Source organism: Microtus pennsylvanicus, chromosome 4 (genome assembly GCF_037038515.1).
Source record: "Microtus pennsylvanicus isolate mMicPen1 chromosome 4, mMicPen1.hap1, whole genome shotgun sequence".
Taxonomy (NCBI): domain Eukaryota; kingdom Metazoa; phylum Chordata; class Mammalia; order Rodentia; family Cricetidae; genus Microtus; species Microtus pennsylvanicus.
Window position 1 is genome coordinate 90912337 of NC_134582.1, and position 14123 is coordinate 90926459.

Consider the following 14123-nt stretch of genomic DNA (forward strand, 5'->3'; position numbering starts at 1 on the left):
AACATGGGTGCTCTTATGGGTGACAGCTGAGAGCTCATACACCCCTGGTCTCTCTCTCTCTTTAACTATGAAGGCTGGCCGAGAGAGAGGAGAGGGGCTCAGAGCTCCAACTGCAGAGTTGACTCTCCTCCCGCCCTACCCATCTATCCTAAAGTCACGTGGCCCCAGCCTCCAGATTCACTTTTTCTGGGGGTCGGGACTGTCCCAGCCTGACGTGTGCCTAGACTTGAGAACTCACTGGAATGCTAAACTTACTCTCTGACCAAGCCTCAGCGCAGACTTTGGAACAGCAACTTCTACAAGAACCCAGAGCTCCAAGGAGGCTGACCCCTAGGCTGCAGGTGCCACTGCTGCCTCTCCAGGCTCCCTCACTTTTCCCACTGCTCAGAGCTCTGGGGAGACTTTGTTGGAACCCTTTGCTTCCAGAGCCCCAATCCAAGCCCGCTCCAGAAGTAGCAGAGTGGTTAACAAGCAGTCGCTGATGGTTTGCAGCAAAAATGAAGCTGTCCTACTTGCTCCACTCAGCCACCTCCTTAGCTTCAGTTTCCCTTCGCTCGGGAGTTCACTTTAACTCTCCCCTGAATTCTTGGCTCTGGCTAGACGGAGAAACCTGCTGCTGACTGCTGGGGCTTCAGACCCTGGAGAGGTTGTCCGGTAGAGGCAGAGCGACAGGGTGGGTCAGATATAAACCTGTTTATAGATGCTGGGGCTTCAGGTGCTGGAGAGGTTGTCCGGTAGAGGCAGAGTGGTCAGATATGAACCTGTTTAAAGATGCTAGCCTTCAGAGGAAGACATTTCAACACCATAACCAAAGACAGGGCACCACCTGGGTGTTCTCTCTCTCTCTCTCTCTCTCTCTCTCTCTCTCTCTCTCTCTCTCTCTGTGTGTGTGTGTGTGTGTGTGTGTGTGTGTGTGTATGTATGTATGTCTTGTGTGTGTGTCTCTCTCTGTTTCTCCCCCCCCCCGTCTTTGCCCCCCTCCTACCTTTCTCCTCCCTCCTCCTTCTACTCCTCCTCCTCCTCCTCTCCTCTCACTCACCCCCCTCAGCCTACTTCTCATTTTGGGGAAGGAGTCACCCTGCATACTCCTGGCTTTTATTTCTCTTTCAGGATCCTGGCTCGAGAGCCCTGGAGGTCCCTGCAGATGCCAGCGGACACCACACAGGACACAGACTCCTTGCTTTCCTACGGGATGAAACTCACGTGGGACATCAACGATCCACAGATGCCTCAGGTGAGGGAGACACTGTGCTTTGGGTAAAATGTGACAATGACACTATCCAGCCAGAAGGGAAACTGCAAGTTAATTCATGTTGAGACCACAAGGTCTTCAGGTATGCAGGGAAGCTGGACTCTACAGAAAGCAGAATTCGGTTTAGAGATGTTCCTACTTACAGCAATTTACTCGCGCGTAAACTGAAACTCTAAACAAAAGCAGCAGAAATACAGATCTATGTTCCTAAGTGGTCAGGCCAGACTCTCCATTCTACCTCCATTCTCTGAGCCAAGGCAGAAATGGAGTCTCTTTTTCTTGGAGGCTGAAGCAGGAAGATTGCCGCAAATTCAAGGCCAACCTGGGCCACTTAACAAACCTCATTTCAAAACAAAACAACAAAAATCCACTCCTATTTGCTTATTCAAAGTTCAAGAGAGAGAGAGAGAGTTCTGGAGAAATCTCAGCAAATGTAAGGACCACCGACTCTCACATGACCAATTCAGACCCTGGGAGGTGACTGTAATCTGAAACAAATGTCCAGACTGGAGTAATTTACTGAAAGTACTCCGCCACCCGTGAAGCCACCTCGGTCCCACACTCACTTCGCTAAGCGATCATTCACTCAGGGTAAATTTGTTTTTCATTATCAGAGCCAAGTTCAGGAAATGAACTCAGAAACTTGTGTTCGGTTAAAACTAATGACTTTCAAGTCAGTCCTGCAGTGTGTGTGTGTGTAGTGTTCATGGGTGCACAGGCGCATTTAGGGGCTGGAGAGGATCTGGTTTCCTAGCAGTTGTGAAGGTGGATTCCAGGATAGTCCAGGTTCAGGGTTTGAGACTTGGTGTTTATTTGACCTCTATGCTATGATACCCAGAAAAGAGAGGTGTGTGCGCAAGCTATGGAGCCTCTGGTAGAATTCAGCATTATTTCTATGTGCATATGTGTGGAGAGTTTGACTTACTTGTGTTCAACTTGTACTCTTTAGCGTTTCACAGAGCAACTGCCCTGAAAATAGACCACAGTATGTGTGTCCCATTGCTACTGTCTTGCGTCACCGTAAATTTCCGTAGGAAACAATCTAATCTTGCCTTTTGAAAATGAATCAGATCCAAATGATGCAATAAGGACATGACCTCAAAGATGTGTAGATTTCCTGGGTGAAAGGGAATTATTTTTATTTTAGGAGGAATTTTATTGTGCATATCATGTATGTGCACTTGTAGACGTAAGCATGTTCATGTCATGATGTATGTGAGTGTGGAGGTCAGAGGGTGACTTTCATAAGTAAGCACTTTCTTTCATAGGATTCAAATTTTTAACTCAGATGGTCAGGTTTGCAAGGCAAGTCCTTTACCTGCTATGCCATCTCATTGGCCCAGGGAATCTGGTTCTTAATTGGGGATATATCAAGCATGTGAGGGTGGACAGGCACACTGGGCATAAACAGCAATAACAACACAACCCCCCTTACACACACACACACACACACACACACATGCACATGCGCGCGCATACACACACACACACATACACGTGAGAAACTTATCATTCTAGCCCTTCTGACTAACTGGGTGAGTGAGCAAAACTGGTTATGTGACCTTGAGAGGGACCTTGAATTTTTGTTAGTCTCTGTCCTGTCCTCAAGCAATGAGATTAGATAACGACCTCAGATTTCCCTCAGGTCCACTGTCATCCCTATAGTGTGTGTCTGTGTGCGTGCGACTGCTGTTGACATATTAGAGGAAATGAAACCTAATTCCAGGTACACACGCAGGCACACAGACACACACACAGTTAGAAACAAGCATAAAATCAAATACAGAATGGAGGCAAAGAGTTAAAAGCTTTAGAGCAGCCAGGCGGTTGTAAATATTTTAATTTTGCCTTGCTCTATATCACCTGAGATTGTTCAAGGAGAAAAATGTCCCCAAATTGCATTCAGTCAATGCATGGGGAGAAAATATGTGCAGCCAGTCATTCCTGCCTTGTCTTTTGGTTTTCTTTGTGTTATGCTCTGTGCCCATTCTCCTAGAAGAGATGAACTTGAAGCATTTCCTCTGTCTTGGAGGTTTGGGTCATCAATTTAGATATTGACTGTTGTCCAGAAAAAAAAATGAGCTGTCTGTAGATCCAAAGAATAGCTTTTCAATAAACAGAATATTTACCTTATATTTTGACATTTGCTGAGATGTAAAATTCAGAAGTTAAAGTGTACTTTTATCTTCTAGTGCATGAAGAAAGTCAAGGGGGTGGTGGCACACAGCCACACCCATAAGCCTAACACACTCAAGACGCGAAAGCAGGAGGATCAAGAGTTCAAGGTTATCCTCAGCTATATAGTGAGGCCAGCCTGGACTATCGATAGCTTGCCTCAAAAAAAAAAAAAAAGAACATTTATCGTATTTTAAATAAAGCATGAGGCAAAGGCCATCAGACACAGATGCTAAATTGATAATCTATATCTTAGATATGACACATTATCCCAAACTATGGTTCTTTGTTGAGGAGGATGGCAATTCCATGTTGCTCAGGTTGTGGCAGGTAGTCCGGTGTCAGGCATGGTCTCTAGTCCCCCAAAACTCCCAATTTCTTCTGAGGATTAGTGCCTTCATCAGAGACCTTTTGAAGCTTGCAGAACTAAGGCAAGTGTGCAGAAAGAGCTTGCTACCTCTGAGGTTTGTCGCTCCCAGGACCATGGTTGGCATGATTGACAGGTTTATGACAGAGTGCCAAGTGCTTTTGGAGAAAAAGTACTGACTTCAAGATATCACAAATTAAACTGTGCAGGAAAGCACTCTGAAGATTTGAAAATGTTTCAGCATCTAAGCACATCAAAAAATGGAATGTTAGCCACAAGAAACCCAGGCAGCTCAGACATTTGTAGACAGGCCCTGGTAGCTGTGTGAACTTTGGCAAGTCAATTGACCTCTCTGGTCTCCATTTTAGTCTATAAAATGGGCCTGATAATTGTCTCTAATGTTCACATGTCCTATGAAGGTTGGATGTCTTAATACTCATACGCCACTTAGAAACCTTATGAGTACTTCATAAACATGCATTATTTCAGATCCGCCAGGCATGTGGTTGGCGATTTTCACTGAATACTAGAATAATTTGGGGGTATGAAGACTTCTGGATTTACAAAAACAAACAAACAACAACAACAAAAACCTGTTTTGTCTTCCTCCAGTGCTTGGAGGAAGTTAAAGGCAGGGTGCCTGTGATTCAGGCTCCCTAAGCCCTCTCCTGTTGGTCATCTTTTCCCAGGAACCAGCCCACTTTGACCACTTCCGGGAGTGGCCCGATGGCTACGTGCGCTTCATCTACAGCAGCCAGGAGAAGAAGGCTCAGCGCCACCTGAGTGGCTGGGCCATGCGCAACACCAACAACCACAATGGCCACATCCTCAAGAAGTCCTGCCTGGGCGTGGTGGTGTGCGCACGCGCCTGCGCCCTGCAGGATGGCTCGCTTCTGCAGCTGCGGCCAGCCATCTGCGACAAGGCCCGGCTGAAGCAGCAGCGTGAGGGCGGGAAGGCGCAGAAAGGGTGGCTTTGGAGCCCTGGGTTCTCTGTTCCCCGTTCATGTCACCTCGCTTCCTTCAGAATGTTCTGGGTTGCAGGTTGAGCTTAATATTTCTCCCTCTGGGATTTGCAGAGAAAACTTGTCCCAACTGTCACTCAGCTTTGGAGCTGGTTCCTTGCCGAGGGCACAGTGGATACCCAGTCACCAACTTCTGGCGACTTGATGGCAACGCAATATTTTTTCAGGTAAATGGGGCGGGCCAGGACACCATTTATACTGAATATTTCTATCACACAACGTGGGGCAAACCGCCGCAAATCTGTCCTGGAGATTAAACTACCAATACCCTGTAAGCTCACTGGTTTCCCAGAAATCAAGTTATGGGCCCTTGGCTAGATTTTGTTGTTTCCCAGACAGGGTTTGCCTGAACAACCGAGTCTGATCTGGTACTTGCTAGGTAGCTTAAGCTGACCTTGAACTCACGATCTTAGCCAGCCGTGTGCTGGAATCACAGCCGTGTGCCACTTTGCATGACTTGCTGTGCTCTTGATGGTCAGATATATGAACCCAGTCACACTCATTTGAGAGAATAAGTGGGTTGCCAATTACCTTTTAAGATACTTATTGTTCTTGTCGACTTTTTTTTCCTTCAAGAAACAGGGTCCTGACAGGTAGCCCAGGATGGCCTGGAACTCACTATGTAGCCCAGAATGTCTTCATACATACGCTGAACCTGGGATAACAGGAATACTGGGATAACAGGCAGGAACTATCATGCCCAGCTACTATGTCTAGTATTTGGTGCTGTTTTAGTTTGAATAACTTTGCAGTTTTAAAGAAAAGTTAAAAACTAACTAAATAAACAAAACAAAACAAACAACAACAACAAAAACAATCAGGGAAAGACATCATCTGGTTTGAACCAGCTCCCAGCACAGCTGGCTTCCTTCTAGAAAAACGGACAGACAGTTCGATGTCTTCATTAACACAGGCCAAAGGGGTTCATGATCACCCCAGACCAGAGAGTAAGTCTGAGACAGAAGCTAGAAGAAGTGCCTTCAAGAGACAGATGGCCTCTTTCTACCAACCCCAGAAGAGGAGCTCCAGAGAGCCTGAGGTAATGGTGACTGACACCACCCGGGGATAGGTTTGTTTGGGTTCATGGTTTTGGAAGTTTCATTCCGGTTCCAGTGACCCTTGCTTTGGAGCCAGCGATAAAGCAGTTCATCACGGTGAGGAGTGCATGATGGGAGACTCTCTTTCCCTCATCACCTGAGACAAAGGAGAACAAAGGAGAAGAGGGAGCCGATTCTTCACACCTCCGCGGAGGACACACCCCCAGTGACCTATAATCTCCTACTAGACCCCAGTGCTTGAAGAGTCCGCCATCTTCTGATGGTTTCACCCTGGCGACCAAGCATAAAACACAAAAATTGTCGGGGGACACTTAAGATCCAAGCACTAGCAGCAGTGTTTTTGAAGGAACAGATAAGTTTTCCCTACGCAACTTGATCAAATTTGTGTTTCTACCAAAACATGCTGAGCAGGCAGAGAGCCTGAACAGAGCAGCTCCTGACATGGTTCAAGCCCTTCCTCAGGCCAAGCGCTCACCTAAGAGTTCATGCACGCCAGGGCTACAGAAACCCCCTGAAGAGCTGGCTACAGCTAAAACTTGTATTTTAAATGCTGATCCAAGGCCCAGAGAAAGTCAAGCAGCAGTTTGGTTGGGAAGGAATGGGACAGGACTTAAAGACAGGTCTGAGTGGTTCCTGTGCCTCCGCTATTAGGAGCACTCGGATGAGAACAGGCACAACCGTTGCTCAGCCCCACCCTGCCTGGCTACTGGGAAACCTTCCTAGTTCAGTACATCCATCAGCAACCTCTGGACCCCGGGACCAAATTGTGAACCTTAGCAGGGCATGGTTCACTACACAGAGCCCAACTGCAGGTGGTGTATTTTATTTATGTGGTGGCTGTAGATGACAAGGTCCAAATAATGTACATATTATATGTCATGGTGTGTGTTGTGTGTCATATGTCTGTATTTGTGCCTTTTTTTTTAGGTAGGAAACCCTCAGGACATCAGTGGAAACCTCAGTAGCATGCCTGCCCTGGAACCCACAGAACGGCTTGATATGATTGCTGATACCAACTTCTCTATGACAGACCAGTCCTGCCCTTCCTTCCCAAACTCTGATGTTCTCGGAGTTACCTGTGACCTCCCCACCTTTCAAGGAGATGTAACGCTACCCTTTCAGAAATATTCAAATCCAAGCATCTACTTGCCCAGACCACCTTGGAGCTATGAATTGGCAGGTCCTGTGGGCACAGGACCAAATCCATATCCTACCCTGTATAAAGATCCTTCTGGTAACCCTGATAGCACAGATTGGGTTCACCTAAACTCACTACAATACAATGTCAGTTCATACAGCAGTTACGAGAGCAGCTTGGATTTCACAGCTAAATACCATGGCTGGAAACCTACACATGGGAAACCTGGCCTTGAAGAGAGGGTTGATTATGGGCAATGCCAGGCTGTGACCACATGCCCTTATTACAACCCAGAGCTGCCCTGCAGGTACCTGCCAAGGCCACCAGCAGGAACCCAGGCCCTGCAGACCGTGATCACCACCACAGTGGCCTACCAGGCTTACCAGCACCCTGCCCTGAAACACAGTGACAGCATGCAGGAGGTCAGCAGCCTCGCCAGCTGCACCTATGCTTCTGAAAACCTCCCAGTGCCCATCTACCCGCAAGCCTTAGACCCTCCAGATGCAACCATGCAGGCAGCCTCTCCTTCAAAGAGAGCCCCTGTGAAACTCCCGGGAGATTGCCAGGTCCTCAGATGCGCTCTGGCCTCTCCTCAAGAGGCAGATCCCTTCAGGACAGAGGGAGGAGATGCATGGGATGTGTGTCTGTCTGGGATGGGCTCTGTGGTCGGCTACTTGGATAGGACAGGGCAGCCTTTTAACTTTGATAGTGAGGAATTTTAGAAGGATTCCAGGGTACACACCCCATGATAATAAAGTGCATGCAAGAAAATACATGCAAGGGTTGGAGAGATGGCTCAGTGGTTAAGAGCATTGCCTGCTCTTCCAAAGGTCCTGAGTTCAATTCCCAGCAACCACATGGTGGCTCACAACCATCTGTAATGAGATCTGGTGCCCCTTCTGGCCTGCAGGCATACATGGAAGGAATATTGTATACATAATAAATAAATATTTTTAAAAAAATTAAAAAAAAAGAAAATACATGCGAAAGGGTTAACTACCAATTGTTGAGATGGTTCATTTTGTATGTTTTATACACACATATATCTACACACACAGAGAGATCAGAGTTAGTCTAAGAGTAAGCTAAGGACCTCAGTGGGAAATGACAGACAGCATGCTGGGGTTTTGCACAGCATTCTGAAACCCGCCACACCACAGAGGCTATTAGGAGTGTGAGTTTCCCAAATGAACAAAAGAGTGAGCTGGAGGCCTGTAATGCTCAGGCCTGACTTTCCTTAGCTTGCCAGCTAAGATCCCGATTCTCATTCTTAGCCTTTCCCCTTTTCATTTTAGACTGTTAGGGAACTTCCCACAGCTGCGGGCAGCATCAAGAGGCTGTTTAAGTCACTTCAGAATGGAGACTTAGAGAAATGTCTGAAGCTTACCCTGCAGGCTTTTTCATAATCAACTGATAAATTTGTAAATCAAGTAGATTTAAATATAAAACTGCAAAGCTTTGCCCCGTGTTAAAGATTCCACAAAGTTGATGAACTGATGAGAACGTCTCTAATGTTGAGCGCTGGAATGTTTCGGGTCTGGAGCCAGATCTGAGACCTTATCCCCTTAGTAGCCATTTATTACTTATGGTAGAGTAAATCTGTCTGGGATGTACAAACAGACCCCAAGTTTCCACTGCCCCAAAGTCTACGAATGTTATCAAGTAGCATAAAAATAAATTTCTGGGCCCATATAAGTATTTTCTGCCTTACTGTATAACCTGCCTACTGTTGTTTTCACAAATGTATTTTTCAATTACCTTGATTTATGCATTCCTTTGATTACTATAGAAACTTCATGAAACTGCTACTGCTGTGTTGGAACATGATATTGGGGGCAAAAAACAATGCTCACTTATATGTAGCTCCATAATAAATTATCTCTCCTTTCCTTTGAGGTAAAAGCTATGGTTTGTGTCAACACACCCCTGTAATCCCAGCGCTCTGAAGGCAGAGACAGGAGGTGCAACTGTGGCACTTTCTGCAGGTGGCTTTTCAAACATCAGTTTCCACCAGACAGCTTCTGTTTCGTGAATCACTCAGGACAGAAGTTCAGACCTATAACTTGCTGCTAAGAGCAACTCACTACACAAACACATTGAAATCAGCACCTGTTTAGACACATTTCAACTAGCCCTGCTGGTTTCTAAGCTAACAAAACCAAACTTATTTGGATAAAAGAGTACCAATGCACATAAAGTTAATCTACGGAAGAGTTTGTCTTTCCTAACAAATGTGGTGGGTTTGGTAGTCCCTAGCCCTGTTGCTAGCTATTCAGTGGCTAGCAACATCCCTGTTTCTCGTGTGAAATATCTATGACTGTCTGCTATGCCTGGGGTGCCCTGGAGATCCAGTTCTCCGATGAGGACAAGTTGCCTTGAGTCTGTGAAATGCTACACCGCCAGGCAGTCACTGAACCAAGGGAGTAGCAAGCGATGACAGAATAATCCATGTCCCCAGTGACCTGTATCCGTTTGTGTAAATGCCAGGAAAACAAATTCAAGGTGAGGCTCAGGAATTTGTCATAGATTGTAGGTTAAAAGTGGTTGCTGACTGGTAATACCTCACAGTCTGATTTGACTATTTCTTGGGCTGGAGACATAAATTCCAAGTCGTTTTCAAAAAGGTCAATATAGTCAGCAAAGGTAAATAAAGAAAGTATGTCCAAAAAGGTAAATGATCCAACATCCTACAGACACATAAACTGGAATTCCAATTCCAAGACCAATGACTGATTGAATGTTTCCTAGAGGAAAGTCCAAATTAAGTAGAAATCCATTCTAATATGTAGCTGTCCGTTGTTACAAAGGGCAAATTCTCCAGTTTGGATTGGACATTTGCCGTAGTGGGCTATCCCACTGTGGAGGACAATCCAACTGGCAATCAAGGTACCTAGGACCAAACAGCTTGAGTGATGCTTTCTGCAAACCTCAGCCAGATAGGCAGAGGACTTACTTAAGTCATTCTGGCATCAGACCCAGCAGACCCTAACCCCTGTACGACTTAGGGGACTGGCATCCTGGACAGCTCAGGCCAGAAAATTCGGGGAGATTCACATTAGTGGGCGTTGTCTGGAGTAACAGAACCAGTAGGAGACACTGCACATGCATGTGCTCTCTCTCTCTCTCTCTCTCTCTCTCACACACACACACACACACACACACACACACACACACCGGATAGTTCCCAACTTACAGTGTTTTGACTTTACAATGGTGTACAAACAGAGGCATTCAGTAAGAAACATGGCTCTGTTTTCAATGGACTAGGTTTTATGACACTGAGCGGTGACCTGAGCTCCCAGTAAAGCCACCTGAGGGTGACTTGCTGTCTTCTTGTGTGTTGCTAACCTAGGGTGCTCGGGCAGGGCGTTGTCAGAAAACTTACAACATACAATGGGGCTGCTGGAGTATAAGTTCATCATAAGGTGAGCTCCTATGTGCACATAATGCACACAGGTGTGTCATGTTCAAGTGTGAGTGATACACAAGCACAAGAAAAAGGGATTTTTGATTTGGGTTTTGTTTTTTTTCTGGTTCAGATCCTTTGTTTTGTTTTGCTTTGTTTTGTTGTTTTTGTAACTTAAAATGACCTTGAGGCTAACATTGCAAATGTCTATCACATTTTCACAGTCTCGTTTCCATCATCATCCTCTTCTTTTCTTTCTTTTTCTTTCTTTCTTTTTTTTTTTTTGGTGGTAACTAAATATCCGACAAAAAGTAATTTAAGATGTTAAAGGCTGCCGGGTGTGGTGGTGCACAGCTTTAACCCCAGCACTCCAAAGACAGAGGCGGAGAAGGAGGCAGAGGCAGAAACAGGAGGAAGTCCATGAGTACAGGCCAGCCAGGGCCACACAGTGAGGACTCACCTCAAAAAGCAAATGACAACAACAAGAAAGAGCGCAGAGTTGGGAGCTGACCCAGTCAGCAAAGTGCTTGCCACACAGCAGGAGGACTTAAGTTTGAGCCCAACACCCACACGAAAGTCAGGCAGGCATGGCAGTAGCATCTGCAGTGTGCACTGGGGGCCACCAGGGGGATCCCTGGAGCTCATCAATGAGAGACCCTGTCTCAAAGTGAAGGTGGAGAGCTGCTGAGAAAGATGCACAACATCCACCTCTGACTGCCATATGTACAAGTACACACTTGTACACCTCCACATAAACATGTATACACAGCACGTGCATGCGCGTGCCCCCACACACACAGAGAGAAACAGAGAGACGACAGAGAGAACATAATAAGAATTGTTAATGACAAAATATAAAAGGGCTGATTTTATATTAGTGACTCAACTCAATTTGACGTATCCAATAAAAAAAGAATCCACCCAAACACCCTCCTCTTGTTGGTGTCTGTGCGTGTCTTCTGTACTGGAGATGACAGTGCCTGCAGACCACATCAGCTTTAGGGCACTGAAGTGTAGTGCCGCAGAAATCTCTGAGCTGAGAAGCGTTGATTTGGGGAGGTTAGATTATTATCTTTGAGGTTGACCATGCACCTTAGATTATCCTGTAATCACCCCGAGTGTGGTTTCCTGGCCAGTAGAATGATGACAGCAAACACTCCACCCACAGAATTGTTATGTATCAAATACGCAAATGTTCATCAAAGTCCCACCCCTCTCTAGGTGCCAACTAAGCTGCATCTTCAAACCTTTTTCTATCCGTCTGTCTGTCTATCATCTATCTATTATCTATCTATCTACCTATCTACCTATCTATCTATCATCTATCTTTCTATGGGGTTTCACTATGTAGACTTGGCTGGCCTGACACTGACTCTGTGGACCAGGTTGGCCCTTGAACTCACAGAGATCCTCCTGCCTCTATCACCCAAATGCTGGATTAAAGACATGTGCCACCATGCCTAAGTTTATTATACTTTTGACACATTAAATTGCTTAAATTGGCCTTCAACTCCCTATAAAGCCCAGGCAGACCTTTAATCTTCTAATCTTCCTACGTCAGCATCCTTAGCAACTGGGATTACAGGTTTGGAATACCAGGTCCAGCTTGAAAGCATTTGCACCATTAATTTAACAGTCTATCTGGAGCCTCCACTTCACAAGACTAATTCTGGGTGCCAGAACTACAAGAAAGGAGCAGGTCCAATCCCAATCCCAGCCCTCAGGCTGAGCTGACATTCTGTTTATAAAGGCTGACATGCAGCAATTGTCAACAAGAAAGCGCACAGACGGCACACAGTGATGACTGCTAGGGAAGGAGGTGAAGCAGAAAGGTGTTGCGGTGTGAGTATGTCCCCTAGCATGATGTCGCTGAGAGGGAAGACATCTAAAAACAGATCAGATCCTAAGGTCTGTGTCTCTGGTTCATGTCCAGCAGATTTGCTAGAGAAATAAGGACAGCCCTGGCTTACTCTCTGTCACCCTCTAGCTTTCTGCTATAGCAAGAAGACCTTTGCCAGGTGCCAGCTTCTTGATACAGGACTTTCTATGCACCAAAATGATAAGAAATCGTTTTCTTCTTAGATAGTATCTGGCCTGAAGTATTCTGTTGTAGAAACACCAAACCATCTAAGAAGATTGACGTGGTGGTAGAGACCTCCCTAGCAAGTTCAAGGTCAGCCTGGTTACGTAGTGAATTTAGACTAGCCAAGGCTGTGCAGCGAGATCCTGTCTTTAAAAAACAAACAAACAAACAAATGGAGAAAGGGAATTAGAAGTATGGGCAGGGAGGAGGAGGAAATCTATAGCTATTTGTAGAATAGCATAGATTAAGGCACAGCCTCTATGGCCAAGATAAAACAACATCTGGTACTTAAGTACAGCTCTCACAATGAAATGGTTCTAGAAGGACATTTGGCAATGATTTAACAGGTGCTTTGCAAATAACTAAACAGGAAGCACCGAAGGGCTCCCAGCAGGAGGAAATGGCCAATATTTAAAAAGTTGTGTGTGCCAGTTACCCCAACTCTACTATTACACAGCATGTATGTGAACCCAACTATCATGCTGCACCCCCTAAATACGTACAAACAAAAACGGCTAGAACTGAAAATTAAACGGCAGAAATTAAAACAAACAAAAACCAAACACCATCATAGGGCAGATAGACAACAGGTTAGAAGAAGTGTCCTCAAATGTGAAGTTCTTTTTTTAGATATCATCACCTGCTTGAACATTGCTTTATAGAAAGCCAAGAACAATAAATATGTCCATTAAATGAAATGCACAGGCCAAGTGCTATCGATCACAGAAAATGTGAATTAAAGCAGGGATTTGGGAGGGGGGTGGGGAAATGGCTAATTTGTTGTAGTGAACCATGATTAATAGTGGCAAAGTGAAGGACTTGAACTCTTAGCATGACTGGCAGAGTCTCCCCACAATGCAAACATCTTAAACCATTCAACGTATGCCCATTATGACCCAGAAATTCCAGAGACATCCCCCAAACAATTAAAAATATATTTCCACAAAATATGTAAAGGGTTGTTACCATGGCAGCTTTGTACTAACCCAACACAGACCAACAAGAGGCAATTCGGACCAGGGAATTCAAGAGTGAGCTACGGCTCACCGCAGCTATGCAGGTAACCTCCAAAAATCATGTGTTGAGGAAAAGTCATGAGACATAAAAGAGCACAGGCTCTATGAGTCAGCTCTTGTGAGATTATACAGTGAGTTGCCATGGGTAGAAAGGAAGAGGCACATGAGCGCTTGCGGGCTCCAGGAATGTCAGGGAACTGTGGCAAGTCAGCCTGCTGACCAAGGTTGTGGTGACCTGGACACACAACTATAAAAACACAACAAAGTCTGTACCCAAGATCTGGCATCTCGTCGGACTTTTTATTTCAATTTTTTAAAACATGAATTCTTTGGGTTTTCCAGAAGGAAACAGTAGCCTCTGTATGAAGTCATCCTCCAGTTTAAATGAGTCTAGAGAGGCGGAGTCTATAATCCTCCCATCCTATTCTACACGTGTTCATGAGAGTTCCTATATGCCTGGTGAATTAATTTTTAATGTATTTAACTGGTAAAGTTAACACCATAAACTTTCTTCCATAAAGGACTATAAATGTCCTTAAATATTACAGACCTTTAAAACCTCAGAATGGTGTCCTATAGAAGCCATGCCAAAAAGGCTTGTGCAAT

The 14123-nt window shown here is 45.4% G+C and overlaps 1 protein-coding gene across 1 annotated transcript; it reads left to right on the top strand.

The window, feature by feature from the left end:
* The first annotated feature begins 1144 nt into the window (after nucleotides 1–1144).
* Nucleotides 1145–7734, top strand: Gcm2 (glial cells missing transcription factor 2). Its single transcript, XM_075970952.1, has 5 exons — nucleotides 1145–1234; nucleotides 4484–4736; nucleotides 4871–4983; nucleotides 5730–5855; nucleotides 6802–7734. Exons 1-5 carry the CDS (start codon nucleotides 1145–1147, stop codon nucleotides 7732–7734), a joined length of 1515 nt encoding a protein of 504 aa, XP_075827067.1.
* The last annotated feature ends 6389 nt before the right edge of the window (nucleotides 7735–14123 follow it).

Bases quoted from the DNA above. Each gene is read 5' to 3' on its own strand.
- Gcm2 (XM_075970952.1), top strand. From the start codon at position 1,145: ATGCCAGCGGACACCACACAGGACACAGACTCCTTGCTTTCCTACGGG. The intron at 1,235-4,483 runs GTGAGGGAGACA...ATCTTTTCCCAG, and splicing joins ACGATCCACAGATGCCTCAG to GAACCAGCCCACTTTGACCA. The intron at 5,856-6,801 runs GTAATGGTGACT...CTTTTTTTTTAG, and splicing joins GGAGCTCCAGAGAGCCTGAG to GTAGGAAACCCTCAGGACAT.